The sequence below is a fragment of the Babylonia areolata genome, chromosome 8 (genome assembly GCF_041734735.1).
Source record: "Babylonia areolata isolate BAREFJ2019XMU chromosome 8, ASM4173473v1, whole genome shotgun sequence".
Classification (NCBI taxonomy): domain Eukaryota; kingdom Metazoa; phylum Mollusca; class Gastropoda; order Neogastropoda; family Buccinidae; genus Babylonia; species Babylonia areolata.
Window position 1 is genome coordinate 46,728,397 of NC_134883.1, and position 19,369 is coordinate 46,747,765.

General features: G+C 43.3%; 1 protein-coding gene across 1 annotated transcript in view; it reads left to right on the forward strand.

The window, feature by feature from the left end:
- Nucleotides 1-3,285: 3,285 nt before the first annotated feature.
- The window catches only part of LOC143284873 (TBC1 domain family member 22B-like), a 28,258-nt gene continuing 12,174 nt past the window's right edge, over nt 3,286-19,369 (forward strand). The window contains exons 1-6 of the mRNA XM_076591983.1: nt 3,286-3,485; nt 6,875-6,928; nt 9,416-9,666; nt 11,283-11,468; nt 12,624-12,694; nt 14,587-14,715. Coding sequence (XP_076448098.1) covers nt 3,406-3,485; nt 6,875-6,928; nt 9,416-9,666; nt 11,283-11,468; nt 12,624-12,694; nt 14,587-14,715 — 771 coding nt within the window. The 5' untranslated portion in view covers nt 3,286-3,405. The remainder of the gene's footprint in view (nt 3,486-6,874; nt 6,929-9,415; nt 9,667-11,282; nt 11,469-12,623; nt 12,695-14,586; nt 14,716-19,369) is intronic.

The following is a 19,369-nucleotide window of genomic DNA, read 5'->3' on the forward strand; positions in this document are numbered from 1 at the left end:
ATTTGCTTATGTGTCTTATCGTCATACTTCTTCATACTTCATGTTATTTTCCCTCAAAGTCTGACTATGCGCGTTGGGTTACGCTGCTGGTCAGGAATCTATTTTGCAGATGCTTATATATATATATATATATATATATATATATATATATATGTGTGTGTGTGTGTGTGTGTGTGTGTGTGTGTGTGTGTGTGTGTGTGTGTGCTCTTGGTCTTGAAAAGACTGTCTTGCAGTGTAGCTAGATCCCCAGTCATTAGCATCTTCCTGGCCACGCCACACGCTCTGTTTGGTTCGACTGGTTAAAAGGAGACGTATCGCCCTTCTCAGTCAATGATGCCGCTTCAACGGAACTCTGTATTGATGTCCACCAGTCTGTTCACGATCTCGCGATACGGAGGACAGCCATGCAACACTATTTCAATAACCGTGTCCCATTGCAGGTGGTCAAGCATTTCACAAATGCTGCACTGAAGAGTTATGATCTGACAGCTTTTCCCTGAACAGTTTCAGTCTTCCTCACTTTCTATTGTGGCTGCACACTGTGCGGCAGTCGTCTCCATGTAGTGTGACAAAGCTTTGGGGACCAGTGGCGTCTCCATGTAGTGTGACAAAGCTTTGGGGACCCGAGTAGCAGTCATCTCCATGTAGTCTGATAAATCTTTGGGGACCAGTGGCAGTCATCTCCATGTAGTCTGACATATCTTTGGGGACCAGTGACAGTCGTCTCCATGTAGTCTGACAAAGCTTTGGGGACCAGTGACAGTCATCTCCATGTAGTCTGACAAAGCTTTGGGGACCAGTGACAGTCATCTCCATGTAGTCTGACATATCTTTGGGGACCAGTGACAGTCGTCTCCATGTAGTCTGACAAAGCTTTGGGGACCAGTGACAGTCGTCTCCATGTAGTCTGACAAAGCTTTGGGGACCAGTGACAGTCGTCTCCATGTAGTCTGACACTCGGCCCAACACTCAACTTAGATCACAGATTGACATAAGTTTACATTTGGCCCAAAAGCAAAGTGAGAGCTGTATTATCAATGGTTTCTCCGGTCAATGGGAAATCATTTACAGCTTAGTCTTTTGTGAAGGATTATGACTCTCAAACTAGCAGGCAAAATTGCACTGGCTCATAGTCGAGAGAGTGGAGATATACTTGGGCAAGACACTCTCCACTATAATCAAATTCTAGCCCAAATGGTCGGAACAGCAGTTGCCTCCTCTGCTGTTCTGAAGGTCATAGTCAGACACGACTGACTATCATGTAGTCTGACATAACTTTGGGGACCAGTGGCAGTCATCTCCATGTAGTCTGACAAAGCTTTGGGGACCAGTGACAGTTGTTCCGTTTGATACATATGTTTTGTGGGGGTCGGTTTTTATGCAGTTACCGTGTCCGAGGATTTTTTTCCCATCGCATCGAAATCTTGAAAACAGGCACTGATCTCTGATTATACCTGCTGTTGCATTATTTCTTCAAGATCTTCACTGAAATGATGCCCTGATTTCGCCCATAGGTTTTTGCAGATTGACTGAATTGAAGTTTGCGTTTCTGTGCACAGGTGAGATTTTCAGTCCTGTATATTAACGTAACACCGTATCTGGACATTCAGAGTGCGCTAACTGGACTCAGACTTACGAACAAGCAGCAAAATCAAGCGCAAGCTAGGCCAATATATTCACTGACTGAATTAATGAAAAAGACAAGTTAACTGACAAACAAAACCACCGCACACAAGAAACAAACAGACAGTTTTAATTAGATCACGGCCAGTGTGGCGCCGTCTTCCGTGATCTCCTGTTCTGGTAACAGTTTACAGTTGGCCGGGTTTTCTCTTGGGAGTTTTCCTTCTCTTGGAAGGACTGCCTGCTGAGGCTATCGGACACCATCTGCCCGGGTTTGAAATCAGAGTTGTCCTTCTCCTAGACTATGTGGGTCCACGGCACCTTATTCCGTATTATTTGGTGCAACCCCCAAAGGGAGGGCTCCCCCATCCGCCACCTGGGGGACGCGCCCCTACGCCGTATAGTTCCAGCGCGAGTAAACAGACAAACACACAGACGGGCAAAATGTAGTCATAGAAACCTATGAAAAAGCAGAATGAAATACCACACTGGCAAAACTGACTCCCAGCCATTTAATGCTCCCTGTAACCCGCACTCTCACACAGGACCAGCATTACTGGACTGAAATGACGAGAAGGAACATAAAGATGAAGACAGTGGTGAGAAAGAACGCAAACACGAAGGAACATAAAGATAAAGACAGTGGTCAGAAAGAACACAAAGATGAAGGCAGTGGTCAGAAAGGACACAAAGATGAAGGCAGTGGTCAGAAGGAACATAAAGATGAAGGCAGTGGTCAAAAGAAACATAAAGATGAAGGCAGTGGTCATAATGAACACAAAGATGAAGGCAGTGGTCAGAAGGCAGTGGTCAGAAGAAACATAAAGATGAAGGCAGTGGTCAGAAGGAACATAAAGATGAAGGCAGTGGTCATAATGAACACAAAGATGAAGGCAGTGGTCAGAAGGCAGTGGTCAGAAGAAACATAAAGATGAAGGCAGTGGTCAGAAGGAACATAAAGATGAAGACAGTGGTCAGACGGATGAAGACAGTGGTCACGAGACGGAACAAAAAGACTCGTGAAAGCCGTGGTTTATTTCTCTGATCTACTGGTACACATTACACCTTTTTACTATGTTTAGACTGACTGGAATTGTATAGTTGACCAAGATGGCTTTGTTCCAGGATCATTTTGGATGGACTTTGAGAATTTTGAAAATGGAGACTACGCACTGTGAGTTTGGGAATCGCGGAGAGAAATCAGTGACCATGGCCCTTTTAGTCCCGGTAGTTTCTTTCCGCTAAGGTCATGGTGTATTGTGTGCATGCATGTGTTAAGTGAACTCGATATATCTAATTTATCATTTGTGTGAGTGGGGTTGGCGGAAGGTAAAGGGGATAATAGATGGGATGTGCATAGTATTGTTATCAAAGTCAGTTTCTTTTTACTACGGGTTTTGTTCCCCCTACTGTAACTGTTGCTTTGTCTCACCAAACACAAAGTTTTGTATCTAAAACTGCATTAAAGCTTCTCGTTTTAGGGTGGTGATAGGGGCATCAGGGGAGGTGTAGGTGAAAACTGCGCTTTATAAACAATTGTCTTTCCTGCATTTCTCCGTGTGCACAACGAAGAGCTACCGGGAAAGCACACAGACCGGAAAAGGAATTCCAACATTGAAAATAATCGGTGAAGGTTAACACGACACTGCGCATGCGCCAACATCTAGCCGGCCATGTCGACAACAATTCGGCCCAGTGCGAAGTTTCTCTTTCTTCCGTAATGAAAAACGGGCTGGATAAGGGCATAATCTGAATACACAAAGAAACATTCAATAATTAGAAATGACATCAATGAGTTCTGGTTCATCTGCAAGAGACAGCAAAGCTGGATTCTGGAAGAAGAACGCCAGTGTTCCAGGGAGGTGTGTTCCACTTGACACGTCTAAGTAGCTCTCCTCTTTATATATTTACCAACCAGTGACACGACTGCTGTGTACTTACTGCAGGCAGCCTACTGGTAAAATGGATGCCAGTTTGTTTGTGTTTGTCCGCGCTGTAACTGTCAAGATACTTCAGTGACTGCAGTTAACACTCAAAAGTCACATACATTGTACTCACTGCATCCATTTGGAAGTGTGTTTCATATCATCCTGTGACACTGTCAGTGTTTATCAAAGAGATAAGCAGCGCACAGCATGTTGTGTAACATTTGTTTCTTTACCTGAAATCATTATGATGAATTAAAACAGTTATTTGAATTCTCATGTGTTAATAATATTCAGTACTACAAAAACTCAAAGAAGCTTGTTTTTCATTTGAATTTGAATTCATATACATATATACATTTATTTTTGCAAACTGGTAAATTGCAGCCAGTTGTTTGTTTAAATTTTTTTAATTTATTTATTGATCCAGTTAAGTGTACATGGTGATCCTAAAGTGTGGAACTGAAGTATGATATGATGACGACACTTTGTTTAATTGAAATTCAAGTGTTAATCAGCTTAATGTCAAAATTTGGAACTCAGCAAACTAACCAACATATTTTATCTTGTCAAGTAACAAGTATTTGATTTTGAACCCATGGGAAAGGACACATTACCATAAGCCGATAAGGCCTATTTAAAAACAATTCAATGTACCATGAGGCCTGTTTAAAATCAATTTAATCTACTGCTGCTGTACCAATTACTAATACTAGTACTACTATTGCTTTATTAGTATTACAGTGTCACCTTTCACCATTAAGTGCTGCTTCATTCTGTCAGTTGGTTTCTTCTCCGTTCTGGTCTTTTCCATATCTTGCACTCATCTAATCAGAAATCTGCGCACACTTCCCAATTTACCAAACGATGACAACCACACAATTATGACAACTACTTTAAAGTATTTTAAACCAAAGTTTGATTTATGGAGTGATCTGATTTGAACTTGAAGTTTTAACTTTTTTCCAGAGAAAAGCTTAGATCTGTCCTTGAAGTTATAAACAAAAGGTGTTGATATTATTTAAGTTTAAAAAAGAATCAGGCCTGTCACAAAAAAATGTTGTTGCTGTTGAATAGAACATTGTGCATGGAGTTGGGTGGGTGGGGGAGTGGTGGGTGTATGTATGCATAAATATATTTACATATATAAGTCAAATGTGTTATATATGCTTAGGTATTTCTTATTCTGGATTTGTGTGTCTGAACTTGATAATGATTCTGGCAGAACAGAATGTGCATCTGAACAGAACATGCATCTCATTGTCTGAACTTGATAGTTTCAGTTTCAGTTTCTCAAGTTTCTCACTGTATTTGACAAATGTGTATACTCAATACTGTACATCTGCTAGACATATTGCTGACCAGCAGCATAACCCAACACACTAGTCAGGCCTTAAGTGTACAGGACAGAATCTTGCCAGAGGACAACACTTTTGTTGCCATGGCTTCTTTTTCAGTGTGCCAAGTGCATGTTGCACATGGGACCTCGGTTTATTGTTCAGTTTGATTTTCCAGTTAAACGTGTGAGAAAGTGGAAGGCGAGGAGTGGGCATCAAAGTAAACCCAGACTGTCGTAGGCACTGTGTTGTCAGATCTATAGCCATCTTAACCATTTTGCCACGTTCCTCTGTGATAATGTGTGTCACACTGTTTAAACTTGATAATGATATGCTGATGCCATACGATACATCCATGTTATGCAGATCTAGAGTTTATCTAGCAATGGGATAATTTATTAATATTGGATGCTTACTGAATATATAAGAACTAGAACTTTATATTTATTTCAGAAAATAAATATTGTCAAGTGTTCTTATTTCTGGCCTTGAATGGTGACTTGTGTTCTTTTTGCTTAAAGTGAATTATAAAAAATGAGCAGAGAGAGGGAGCGGCCGTAAGTCTAACATGAAAGGTAGAGCATGATGCTTTGCAAATCAAACAAATATTGGCATCATTTCCAAACCAACATTGCGCAAATTTCTTCAAAACGGAACAGAGTCTCTGTGGGCTTTTCCAAATACAATGGACTGAGCAACACACTAGACGCCATGTTCTTGGCATCTGAGATCTTTTCCCATCCCTCTTGCGGCCAATCAGTGGCAGCCTCTGTGCGTGTGTGTGTTTGTGTGTATGTGTGGGTCTGTGTTTTTGAGTGCGTTTGTGCATGCGCGAGAGTGTAAGTGTACACAAGTGTCAGGAGAGTTCTGTGCGTGTGTGTGTGTGTGTGTGTGTGAGGGGGAGGTGGGGGTGCGGGGGGGAGGTGGGGTAGAGGATGAGGTATGTGAGTGTTTGCATGCCTACACTGTGGGAGCAACAGGATATTGGAACGTATATATATATATATCTTTGTATATATGTGTGTGGGGTTGAGGGTGGGAGATATGGGCGTATGTGTGTTTGCTTGTACAATCTGTGTGTGTGTTGTTCATGTGTGTGTGTGTGTGTGTGTGTTCATGTGTGTGTGTGTGTGTGTGTGCCGTGGAAGCTGCGATACGTAGACTAGAAATGAGTGTGTGGAGGAGGGGGGTAGAGGAGGTGCAGGTAACCGTAATGTGTGTGGTGTGTGTGTGTGTGTGTGTGTGTGTGTGTGTGTTGGAGCTCATGCACGTTTATATGTATTTGACTGTGCTTTCATATCTGTGAAACTGAATGTTTGGTGCATATCTGTTATGCATGTGTGGGTGTATGTGTGAATGTGTATCTTCATGTTTTACATTTATTTGCTTATTTCCCATCATTGTTGTCTTTATTTATTATTATATTATTATTATTATTACTACTATTTTTTTTTTATATATTATTATTATTTATTTATTTATTTATGTAAGCTTATCTATTATTTATTCACCTTTTTTTTTCTCAAGGCCTGACTAAGAGCGTTGGGTTACGCTGCTGGTCAGGCATCTGCTTGGCAGATGTGGTGTAGCGTATATGGATTTGTGCGAACGCAGTGACGCCTCCTTGAGCTACTGAAACTGAACTGAAACTATAAAAATGAACAGTTCTTGATGAATAATGTAAAATTACTTTGTCAAGTCAGCACACACACTTCCAGATTTATATTATTCAGTGTCAGAGTGTGTGTGTTTGCATGAGTGTGTGTGTGAGTGTGAGTGTGTGTGTGTGTGTGTGTGTGTGTGGTTGAGAACTCACTTGACTTTGGCCTTGACCACAAAGATAGTTCTGTTTTGATGGAAAATTAGAATTGATTTCTTACAAATTGTTATAAATCAATTGATTTTTTAATTAACTAAACAGACCATTGCGTTTTTTTATTGGGTGCAGATATGATGACTTGATAACATTGATATGTGTGTTGTTGACAGCATCAAGGCAGTTTATGGAGCCCAGCATCCACCTATGCAGCAAAAAATGCCCAGGTAAGCTGAACATGTGATGGATGAGGAGTCTGACAAGTCGGACATGATTGATCAGTGACAGACAATTTTTTCTCACACACCCTCTTCCTGCCAAGTTCTGGCCTACTTTTCTCCCAGTCACTGTAGTCTAAGCTATACATGAGTGTTCATTATTTAATTACAGTGTGTATATATGCAAGTGTGAGTTGTTTGTGTGCATGAACAATGTGCAGCTGTGTGTGAGACTGAGACAGATTGTGCACACATGTTTGCATGAGGGTTTGTGTATCCCACGTGCAAGGCAGGATAGCTTAAAACATAGAAACATTTTTAACTTGCCTTTTGGAATTTGTATCCAAGTCATCAGCATAATTTTTTTTTTTATATACAAAACTGTGAGTCGTGTGACTTGCCTTTTGGAATGTGTATCCACTTGGCTATATTTATTATGTTTGTTCATAATTATTTGGGGTACAAACTGTGAGTTGTGTGACTGAGGAACTTGTTGAGCAAGATATTTCAGGAGTATTTCAGTGTGTTAGAAAATGTTTTGTGACTGAAATATATTTGTAGGTGTTAAAAACCATTTTAAACAGTGAAAAATACATACATAATTATTTGGTTTTGGCTAAGCTTTTCATGGAAGCCAAATATTGTATGACTTAAAGTAAAAAAAGAAAAGAAAAAAAGAACAGTCTATAATAGTAATACCAGATACCTAAAAAATAAATCACATAAGTTAGGGATTTTTTCTTCTGAAGTTAAGAGGAGATGACATTTTTATTTCAAAGAAACAATGAATAGATGTAATAGAATGGAATAAACAGGTCTAAGTGTTTTTAAAGTGTATTTTTGAAATTAGATATATATGAGAAATAATCAAATTAGGTGAAATGAAATAAGAACAACAAATGTTTGTTTTCCCAGTGTGTGTCTGTGTTCTAGTGTTTTGTTCTTCAAGTCCTGTTTCAGAGTTGTTTTCTTTTTTGTTGTTGTTGTCAGCATATCCTTCAGTGTGCGTTTGGGATTGTGCATGTATTTGTGTTTTAAGCATGCATGCATTATGTGTGTGCCTGTGAGAATGTGTTTGACTGTTTGTCTGTGTCTTGTTACTCTTAATTATCTCCACCTATCTGGTAGCACAGTGACATTATCATTGCTGTGTGAAGAAGGAAGAGAGAGAGTGGAGAGACAGGAGGGGACTGACAGACATTATCATTGCTGTGTGAAGAAGGAAGAGAGAGAGAGTGGAGAGACAGGAGGGGACTGACAGACATTATCATTGCTGTGTGAAGAAGGAAGAGAGAGAGTGGAGAGACAGGAGGGGACTGACAGACATTATCATTGCTTTGTGAAGAAAGAAGAGAGAGAGAGAGTGGAGAGACAGGAGGAGACTGACAGACATTATCATTGCTGTGTGAAGAAGGAAGAGAGAGAGAGTGGAGAGACAGGAGGGGACTGACAGACATTATCATTGCTGTGTGAAGAAGGAAGAGAGAGAGAGTGGAGAGACAGGAGGAGACTGACAGACATTATCATTGCTGTGTGAAGAAGGAAGAGAGAGAGAGTGGAGAGACAGGAGGGGACTGACAGACATTATCATTGCTGTGTGAAGAAGGAAGAGAGAGAGAGTGGAGAGACAGGAGGAGACTGACAGACATTATCATTGCTGTGTGAAGAAGGAAGAGAGAGAGTGGAGAGACAGGAGGGTACTGACAGACATTATCATTGCTGTGTTAAGAAGGAAGAGAGAGTGAGTGGAGATACAGGAGGGGACTGACAGACATTATCATTGCTTTGTGAAGAAAGAAGAGAGAGAGAGAGAGAGTGGAGAGACAGGAGGGTACTGACAGACATTATCATTGCTGTGTGAAGAAAGAAGAGAGAGAGAGAGTGGAGAGACAGGAGGAGACTGACAGACATTATCATTGCTGTGTGAAGAAGGAAGAGAGAGAGAGTGGAGAGACAGGAGGAGACTGACAGACATTATCATTGCTGTGTGAAGAAAGAAGAGAGAGAGAGAGTGGAGAGACAGGAGGAGACTGACAGACATTATCATTGCTGTGTTAAGAAGGAAGAGAGAGAGAGTGGAGAGACAGGAGGAGACTGACAGACATTATCATTGCTGTGTGAAGAAGGAAGAGAGAGAGTGGAGAGACAGGAGGAGACTGACAGACATTATCATTGCTGTGTGAAGAAGGAAGAGAGAGAGAGTGGAGAGACAGGAGGAGACTGACAGACATTATCATTGCTGTGTGAAGAAGGAAGAGAGAGAGTGGAGAGACAGGAGGAGACTGACAGACATTATCATTGCTGTGTGAAGAAGGAAGAGAGAGAGAGTGGAGAGACAGGAGGAGACTGACAGACATTATCATTGCTGTGTGAAGAAGGAAGAGAGAGAGAGTGGAGAGACAGGAGGGGACTGACAGACATTATCATTGCTGTGTGAAGAAGGAAGAGAGAAGAGAGTGGAGAGACAGGAGGGGACTGATGGAGAGCTCTGTGCAGCTCCCCAAGGAAGGATGACAAATCCAAGAACAAGCGAGACCCCTTCCATGACTTTGAAAACAAAACTTCTGACGCCTGGGATGACGGTGATGACGACCTCATCTCTATGGCGACGGTCCAGATGTCTCTGCGTGACGTTCACTCCTCAGCACGCGTGGTGCTGGAGAACCACAGCCGTCAGCTGGCCAGCAAGGGGACAGCACCCTTGCCAGATACCAACAACACACACACCTTCCGACAGATTGATGAAGGTATGTGTAAGTCAGCAGTTGTATCATCAGAATTCCTTAGAAAGTGGTATCCATTTCAAAGTCTTGATCAAAACAAATTGTTAATTTTTCTTTTTATCTGCATTACTTGTAAAACGTTATCGAAAGGAAATGTATCTGTGCTTGATGCTGCCCTGTATTGTGACTGTTCTGCTGTCAGCATTGTTGCTCTTGTAAGTTGTATGAGTATTGAAGATTTACATTTCTTCTGCTGTATGAATTACTCTGGTGACCCGTCTATTGTTTTTTTCTCCCCTCTTTTAGTGTGTGCAGTATAAAGAGAAATAACACAGTTATGGATGTCACATGACACACACACTATCAACACCTTGCATCCAATCGACAAAGGTATGGTCTGAATGCAGTCTATCGCCTGACATCAACAGCGTATTTTCTTTCACCAATAGAAAGCACTAAAATCTAACCATGTACATGTATGTTTATAATTTTTTGAATTGATGAAAGTACAGTGCTGTGAAATGTGTTTTACTGAATGCTGTCAATGAGGGCGCTGCAAAAATACTGTATAGCAGCCAGTACAAGTGCACACTGTGTGTGCCGATCATTGTGTTTCTGGACCGAACAGTCTGCCTCTTTCCTTCATCTGATTTCACTCTCAGCATTCAGCTCTTTCAAGTTAGAGCCTTAAAAGCCTTGTCTTTCCAAAGAAGGTGCTCCATGTTCTCCTTTTTTCCACCCATTGTTTCTCCAGCCTTCTATCTAAATGTTAAGTTTTGTCTTTGATCCCTTTGGTTCACAGTGAGTTATGCACACATGTGACAGTTGGGTGTGAGAGAGGTTCTGATTGTTTGTGCACAAGATTTAGTGCTTTGTAAATTATACATAAGATATTGTTACCATTGCTGTGTGTGTGTGTGTGTGTGTGTGTAAGTGTGTGTGTGTGCAGGGTAAGTTATATAAACACATGCATTATTGATATGACTGATGTGTATGTATGCAGGGCAAGCTGTATACATGTGTTATGACTGGTGTGTGTGTGTGTGTGTGTGTGTGCGTGTGCGTGCACGCAGGGCAAGTTATATAGGTACCAGGTACATGCGTTGTGACTGGTTGTGAGTTATATAAACACATATTATTGTTATGACTGATGTGTGTGTATGCAGGGCAAGTTGTATACATGTATTATGACTGGTGTGTGTGTGTGTGCAGGGTAAGTTATATAAACAATATATTATTGTTCTGACTGATGTGTGTGTATGCAGGGCAAGCTGTATACGTGTGTTATGACTGTGTGTGTGTGTGTGTGTGTGTGTGTGTGTGTGTAGGGTAAGTTATATAAACATATATTATTGTTATGACTGGTGTGTGTGTATGCAGGGCAAGCTGTATACATGTTTAATAACTGGTGTGTGTGTGTGTGTGTGTGTGTGTTTGTGTTTGCAGGACAAGTTATCTAGGTACATGTGTTGTGACTGGTGTGTGTGTGTGTGTGTGTGTGTGCAGGGCAAGTTATCTAGGTACATGTGTTGTGACTGGTGTGTGTGTGTGTGTGTGTATGTGTTATGACGTGTGTGTGTGTGTGTGTGTGCAGGACAAGTTATATAGGTACAAGTGTTATGGCTGGTGTGTGTGTGCAGGGTTGGTTCCCCGCGCCCAGCACTATCACCACCCTGGGGGTCCGGGGCTGGGGGTCAGGATGAACAGTGGTTGGCAGCCCCCCAAGATGACCCCCATCCGCTACGGTCCCCCCACCCCCACTGACCGGGAGTCAGCCAAGCTGGAGAAGTTCAAGGCTCTTCTGGCTGAACCCACCCTGAACCTGGGTCAGTGATGGGGGGTATTGGGGAGCTGTGTCAGTGTATGGTCTGTGTGTGTGTGTTGGTGTGCCGTCATGTTTGTCACTTTACCTTATTTCTCTGTGTCTGTGTTGTCATTTTAGGCCACCTTACATTACTTCTGTGTGTGTGTGTGTTGTGTAACTGAGTGTGTGAGAGAGAGAGTGTGTGTGTGTGTGTGTGTGTGTGTGTGCATGTGTGTATCATTGTTTTGTGTCACAGTAGGAAATGACCATCGCTGTGATCAGTGTACTGTATGTAGAGAACAGTGATCATTGTCAGACTACAGTGCATGTTGTGCTGACCATCAGTGTACTGTATGTAGAGAACAGTGATCATTGTCAGACTACAGTGCATGTTGTGCTGACCATCAGTGTACTGTATTAGAGAACAGTGATCATTGTCAGACTACAGTGCATGTTGTGCTGACCATCAGTGTGCTGTATGTAGAGAACAGTGATCATTGTCAGGCTACAGTGCATGTTGTACTGACCATCAGTGTACTGTATGTAGAGAACAGTGATCATTGTCAGACTACAGTGCATGTTGTGCTGACCATCAGTGTACTGTATTAGAGAACAGTGATCATTGTTAGACTACAGTGCATGTTGTGCTAACCATCAGTGTACTGTATTAGAGAACAGTGATCATTGTTAGACTACAGTGCATGTTGTGCTGACCATCAGTGTACTGTATGTAGAGAACAGTGATCATTGTTAGACTACAGTGCATGTTGTGCTGACCATCAGTGTACTGTATGTAGAGAACAGTGGTCATCGTCAGGCTACAGTGCATGTTGTGCTGACCATCAGTGTACTGTATGTAGAGAACAGTTATCATTGTCAGACTACAGTGCATGTTGTGCTGACCATCAGTGTGCTGTATGTAGAGAACAGTGATCATTGTCAGGCTACAGTGCATGTTGTGCTGACCATCAGTGTACTGTATGTAGAGAACAGTGATCATTGTCAGACTACAGTGCATGTTTTGCTGACCATCAGTGTACTGTATGTAGAGAACAGTGATCATTGTCAGACTACAGTGCATGTTTTGCTGACCATCAGTGTGCTGTATGTAGAGAACAGTGATCATTGTCAGACTACAGTGCATGTTTTGCTGACCATCAGTATATTGTTCTGACAGATGAACTGAGGAAACTGAGCTGGTCTGGTATCCCCAAGTCCGTCCGACCCACAGCCTGGAAAATACTCTCTGTAAGCCAACCTCTGTGTCATTGTGTGCTGGCAGTTGGCACGTGTGTGTGTGTGTGTGTGTGTGTGTGTGTGTGTGTGTGTGTGTGCATGCAGTTGCTGTGCATTATGCGTGCAAGTGTGTGTGTGTGTGTGTGTGTGTGTGAGGGCAAGCTACATACATGTGTGTAGTTTTATGGTGGTTGTACAGTGTGTGCATAAGTGTGTTTGTGCAGTTGTTGTACATTATGTTGTGTGTGTGTGTGTGTGTGTGTGTGTGTGTGTGTGTGTGTGTGTGCAGTTGTCAGTGTTGTACATTGTGTGTGTGTGTTGACTGGGCCATGATGACGGAGATGTTTTACCAGGAAGTTGCTTTCTGGTGATGTGTGTCTCATGAGGGTGATGCACTGTGTTGTCTCGGCATGAGGCATGGAGCACACAGCCTCAGGCAGTAGACACATCTTACACTCTGCCTCACAGCTACAACTGTAGTTGTTGTAGGAGTATTTAGGGTTTGTTCCAAGTTCTGTGCAGCAAAATTTCTTTGTTTATTTTATTTTTAATTAAAAAAAAAAAATTGTGTAAGAATTTTGATTTGTTCCAAGTTCTGTGCAGCAATATTTCATTGAAGATAATGTAATTCCTGTGCATCTAAACACAAAAGAACTTTTTTTGTTAAGGGGGGGCAGGGTGGTTATTGGTGTCTCACTGTCTGGAGTTTATTGTTGTGCGGCAGTTGTATGTTGTTTGTTTATAGTCAGAGACAATGGTTTATTGTTGTGCAGCAGTTGTATGTTGTTTGTTTATAGTCAGAGACAATGGTTTATTGTTGTGCAGCAGTTGTATGTTGTTGGTTTATAGTCAGAGACAATGGTTTATTGTTGTGCAGCAGTTGTATGTTGTTGGTTTATAGTCAGAGACAATGGTTTATTGTTGTGCAGCAGTTGTATGTTGTTGGTTTATAGTCCGAGACAATGGTTTATTGTTGTGCAGCAGTTGTATGTTGTTTGTTTGTAGTCAGAGACAATGGTTTATGTTTATAGTCAGAGACAATGGTTTATTGTTGTGCAGCAGTTGTATGTTGTTTGTTTATAGTCAGAGACAATGGTTTATTGTTGTGCAGCAGTTGTATGTTGTTGGTTTATAGTCAGAGACAATGGTTTATTTTTGTGCAGCAGTTGTATGTTGTTGGTTTATAGTCAGAGACAATGGTTTATTGTTGTGCAGCAGTTGTATGTTGTTGGTTTATAGTCAGAGACAATGGTTTATTGTTGTGCAGCAGTTGTATGTTGTTTGTTTATAGTCAGAGACAATGGTTTATTGTTGTGCAGCAGTTGTATGTTGTTTGTTTATGAAATGGGGTTCTCAGGTGTGTGATCCTTTATTGGAAATGGGTGTCCCTGGGGATAACATCTGACAGGTGACCAGTGCATGGTGATGCAGTCATGTGATGCAGTCATGTGATGTGGTCATGTAATGTGATGTGGTGGTGTACAGGATTATCTGGCCCCAGTGCATGGTGGTGTGGCCATGTGATGTGGTCATGTAATGTGATGTGGTTATGTGCAGGGTTATCTGCCCCCAGCGCATGGTGGTGTGGTCATGTGATGTGGTCATGTGATGTGATGTGGTCATGTAATGTGATGTGGTTATGTGCAGGGTTATCTGCCCCCAGTGTATGGTGGTGTTGTCATGTGATGTGATGTGGTCATGTGATGTGGTGTGCAGTTATCTGCCCCCAGTGCATGGTGGTGTGGTCATGTGATGTGGTCATGTGATGTGGTGTGCAGGGTTATCTGCCTTCAGTGCATGGTGATGTTGTCATGTAATGTGGTCATGTGATGTGTGCAGTTATCTGCCCCCAGTGCATGGTGGTGTGGTCATGTTATGTGGTCATGTGATGTGGTGGTGTGCAGGGTTATCTGCCCCCGGCAGCAGACCGGAGACAGGCCACCCTGGAGCGTAAGCGTCAGGAGTACTTCAGCTTCATTGACCAGTACTACGACACACGCCACCAGGAGATGCACGAAGGGACCTTCAGGCAGGTGGGTCACTGGAGGAATGGATGTCCTGACTGTCACTGGTGTACTGAGGCACAGTCACAATGCATTGAGAGGATGATGGGGTTACGGAAAGACATGTCTGTAATGTTCCCCCCCCACACAGGTATACTGAGATAGGATGAGGTATGGAAAGACATGTCTGTAATGTTCCCCCACACAGGTATGCTGAGATAGGATGAGGTATGGAAAGACATGTCTGTAATGTTCCCCCACACAGGTATACTGAGATAGGATGAGGTATGGAAAGACATGTCTGTAATGTTCCCCCACACAGGAATACTGAGATAGGATGAGATATGGAAAGACATGTCTGTAATGCTCACCCACACAGGTATACTGAGATAGGATGAGGTATGGAAAGACATGTCTGTAATGTTCCCCCACACAGGTATACTGAGATAGGATGAGGTATGGAAAGACATGTCTGTAATGTTCCCCCCCCACATGTATACTGAGATAGGATGAGGTATGGAAAGACATGTCTGTAATGTTCCCCCACACAGGTATACTGAGATAGGGATGAGGTATGGAAAGACATGTCTGTAATGTTCCCCCACACAGGTATGCTGATATAGGATGAGGTATGGAAAGACATGTCTGTAATGTTCCCCCACACAGGTATACTGAGATAGGATGAGGTATGGAAAGACATGTCTGTAATGTTCCCCCACACAGGTATACTGAGATAGGATGAGGTATGGAAAGACATGTCTGTAATGTTCCCCCACACAGGTATACTGAGATAGGATGAGGTGTGGAAAGACATGTCTGTAATGTTCCCCCACATAGGTATACTGAGATAGGATGAGGTATGGAAAGACATGTCTGTAATGTTCCCCCACACAGGTATACTGAGATAGGATGAGGTATGGAAAGACATGTCTGTAATGTTCCCCCACACAGGTATACTGAGATAGGATGAGGTATGGAAAGACATGTCTGTAATGCTCACCCACACAGGTATACTGAGATAGGGATGAGGTATGGAAAGACATGTCTGTAATGCTCACCCACACAGGTATGCTGAGATAGGGATGATGGGGTTAGGGAAAGACATGTATGTGAATCAGGGTCACAGATACACTGAGATAGGATGAGGTAGGGAAAGACCTGTCTGTAAATTGTTTATGTCCATTTCATAAATATTCATTCTGATTCATTTTATATACAGGGGTATTAATGATCTTGATCTATTTTATTATATCTATCTTTTCTCTAATGTCTGATCAGTGCAACACAGTCTGATGAGAGGTAGTCCATGATGACACATGAGGAAAAAATAGGTACATCCGAGGTCATACTATTTATTTCAACATTTAACTGGACTGGTATATGTTCAAATTGTACACAGTGAAATTTTTCAACAACACACACTGTCTTGACAAACTCCATTAAATATGAACATAAGTTATCCATGAAGATACCTTTATGCTGTGCACGCCAGGCATGGATGGAGAATAGACGCTGATCATGCAGAAAGCAGCGTGTATCGCACCACTTCCTGTGGCCCAGTTTATGTTCCTGTGGTTTGGGCTGGAGAATCTTTTGTCCTTTCTGTTCTTCAAAGTAATATTGTTCAGTTCAGCTTGCACACTTTTGTTAATTGTTAAAGAAAGACAAGTTAAGATTTCTATGTTCCTTTTTAAGATCCACGTATATACTTGTTGATGTTATAATGAATTTTGGCCCGGTCTTGAACAGCCACAGAAATGTGTGAGTGTATGTGTGTGCCCCTGTGTGTGTATGTATGTGTTCATGTGTGTGTCTGTGACAATGATCCTCCTGGCTGTCTAACCTGCGGCTGGGACTTGCTGGCCTGTTGCGTCATTTTCAGATTCATATAGACATCCCGCGTATGAACCCCCTAATACCTATCTTTCAACAAACTGTAGTGCAAGAAGTGAGTACCCAAGGGCGCACACCCTGCGCGGTTTTTTCATTCTGCATGCGTTCTGACTATGTTGTGCTGTGTGTTCTGGGTTCCGTGTTCGGTTCTTTGCCCTTGTCGTTGGCTTGGCCGCAGACACAGTGCAGCACTGTGTAGCTGGGTCCCAGTGTGGATGTCGTGGTTTTCTAGTCACCTTGGTTCTAGAGCCTTCTTTGAGTTGACTTTGACTGCTGTTCAACTTTTACCTCAAATCTCTTTCCTTTTCCCCTTTTGCTTAGAAATATTGTTGCCCTGTAGAGCTGTTTTTGATTAGCTCAGACTTCTAGTTTTATCGATAAAGTCCAGATCAAAGAACAAGTTGCCTTGGAACGTGATGTCAAGAGAGAAAATCTGAAACTGAGGATTACGCAGATCAGAATGGCTGCAGGAGGAGGGGGTTGAAGAAGTAGGAGGGAGGAAGAAGAAAGAGAAGTACACATGGAAGACACAAGCTTGACACAACGATCCACACAACAGTGACACTCCACATGGTAAACGTCATTTGGGGAATGCAGGTAGGGGGTGGGGGGGTTATAACAGATAGAATAGCACAGTGTAGGCAGGTGGGTGGGTACAACAGACAGAACAGCACAGTGTAGACAGGTGGGTACAACAGATAGAACAGTACAGTGTAGACAGGTGGGTACAACAGATAGAACAGTGTAGACAGGTGGGTACAACAGATAGAACAGTACAGTGTAGACAGGTGGGTACAACAGACAGAACAGTGGTGGACAGGTGGGTACAACAGACAGAACAGTGGTGGACAGGTGGGTACAACAGACAGAACAGTGTAGACAGGTGGGTACAACAGACAGAACAGTGTAGACAGGTGGGTACAACAGACAGAACAGTGTAGACAGGTGGGTACAACAGATAGAACAGTGTAGACAGGTGGGTACAACAGATAGAACAGTGTAGACAGGTGGGTACAACAGATAGAACAGTGGTGGACAGGTGGGTGGGTACAACAGACAGAACAGTGTAGACAGGTGGGTACAACAGATAGAACAGTGTAGACAGGTGGGTACAACAGACAGAACAGTGTAGACAGGTGGGTACAACAGATAGAACAGTGTAGACAGGTGGGTACAACAGATAGAACAGTGTAGACAGGTGGGTACAACAGACAGAACAGTGTAGACAGGTGGGTACAACAGACAGAACAGTGGTAGACAGGTGGGTACAACAGATAGAACAGTGTAGACAGGTGGGTACAACAGATAGAACAGTGTAGTCAGGTGGGTACAACAGATAGAACAGTGTAGTCAGGTGGGTACAACAGATAGAACAGTGTAGTCAGGTGGGTACAACAGATAGAACAGTGTAGTCAGGTGGGTACAACAGATAAAACAGTGTAGACAGGTGGGTACAACAGATAGAACAGTGTAGACAGGTGGGTACAACAGACAGAACAGTGGTGGACAGGTGGGTGGGTACAACAGACAGTGGTGGACAGGTGGGTACAACAGATAGAACAGTGTAGACAGGTGGGTACAACAGATAGAACAGTGTAGTGTAGACAGGTGGGTACAACAGATAGAACAGTGTAGTGTAGACAGGTGGGTACAACAGATAGAACAGTGCAAACAGGTGGGTACAACAGATAGAACAGTGTAGACAGGTGGGTACAACAGACAGAACAGTGTAGACAGGTGGGTGGGTACAACAGACAGAACAGTGTAGACAGGTGGGTACAACAGACAGAACAGTGTAGACAGGTGGGTACAACAGACAGAACAGTGTAGTCAGGTGGGTACAACAGACAGAACAGTGTAGACAGGTGGGTACAACAGATAGAACAGTGTAGACAGGTGGGTACAACAGACAGAACAGTGTAGTCAGGTGGGTACAACAGACAGAACAGTGTAGACAGGTGGGTACAGCAGACAGAACAGTGTTGACAGGTGGGTGGGTACAGCAGACAGAACAGCGTAGACAAGATGTAAATGAAGCATTGAACAAAGAGGAGAGGGACAGCAGCACACTGCTGCCTGTGTTTGTTGCTGTTGTCACCACCCCCTCCCTCCCCCACACCCCCTCTCCCCTCCCCCATCTCCCTCCACCCTCCTCCATCCCCCCTTCTCCCCTCTCCCATCCCTCCCCCTCCATCTCCCTCTCCCCTCCTTCATCCCCTCTCCCATCCCTCCCCCTCCATCTCCCTCTCCCCTCCTTCATCCCCTCCCCCCTCTTCCACCCCCATTTACCCTGCCCCCTCTTTCATTCCGCTCTCCCCACCCTCCCTCCTCCATCCCCATCCCCACTCCCCCATCCCCCTTTCCACTGCCCCTTTCCTCTCTCCTTTCTTCCATCTCTCTCTGCTGTTTCCTCAGACTTGACAGTCACACAAGTAGCCATGTGTCACACCATGCACTCACACACACACACACACACACACACACACACACACACACACATACACAAACAACACACCCCACAACACAACAAACACAAGGACATAAAAGCTGAGCTGAGTGGTTGATATATTGGACACACAGCTTGCCCCTCCCCACCCCCACCACACCATGTGACCCCTCCCTGTCCCTCAGCGCTGGTGTCCAGTGATGACCTTGACATTGGGACAGTCTGCAGGCACAGGGACACAGCAGTGTTGATGACATGCAGCACAGTGACACAGCAGTGATGACCACAGGCAGACAGCAAGGGTCAGAGTCCACTGACTTGGGCATGGTCAGGGTCATGCAGGTC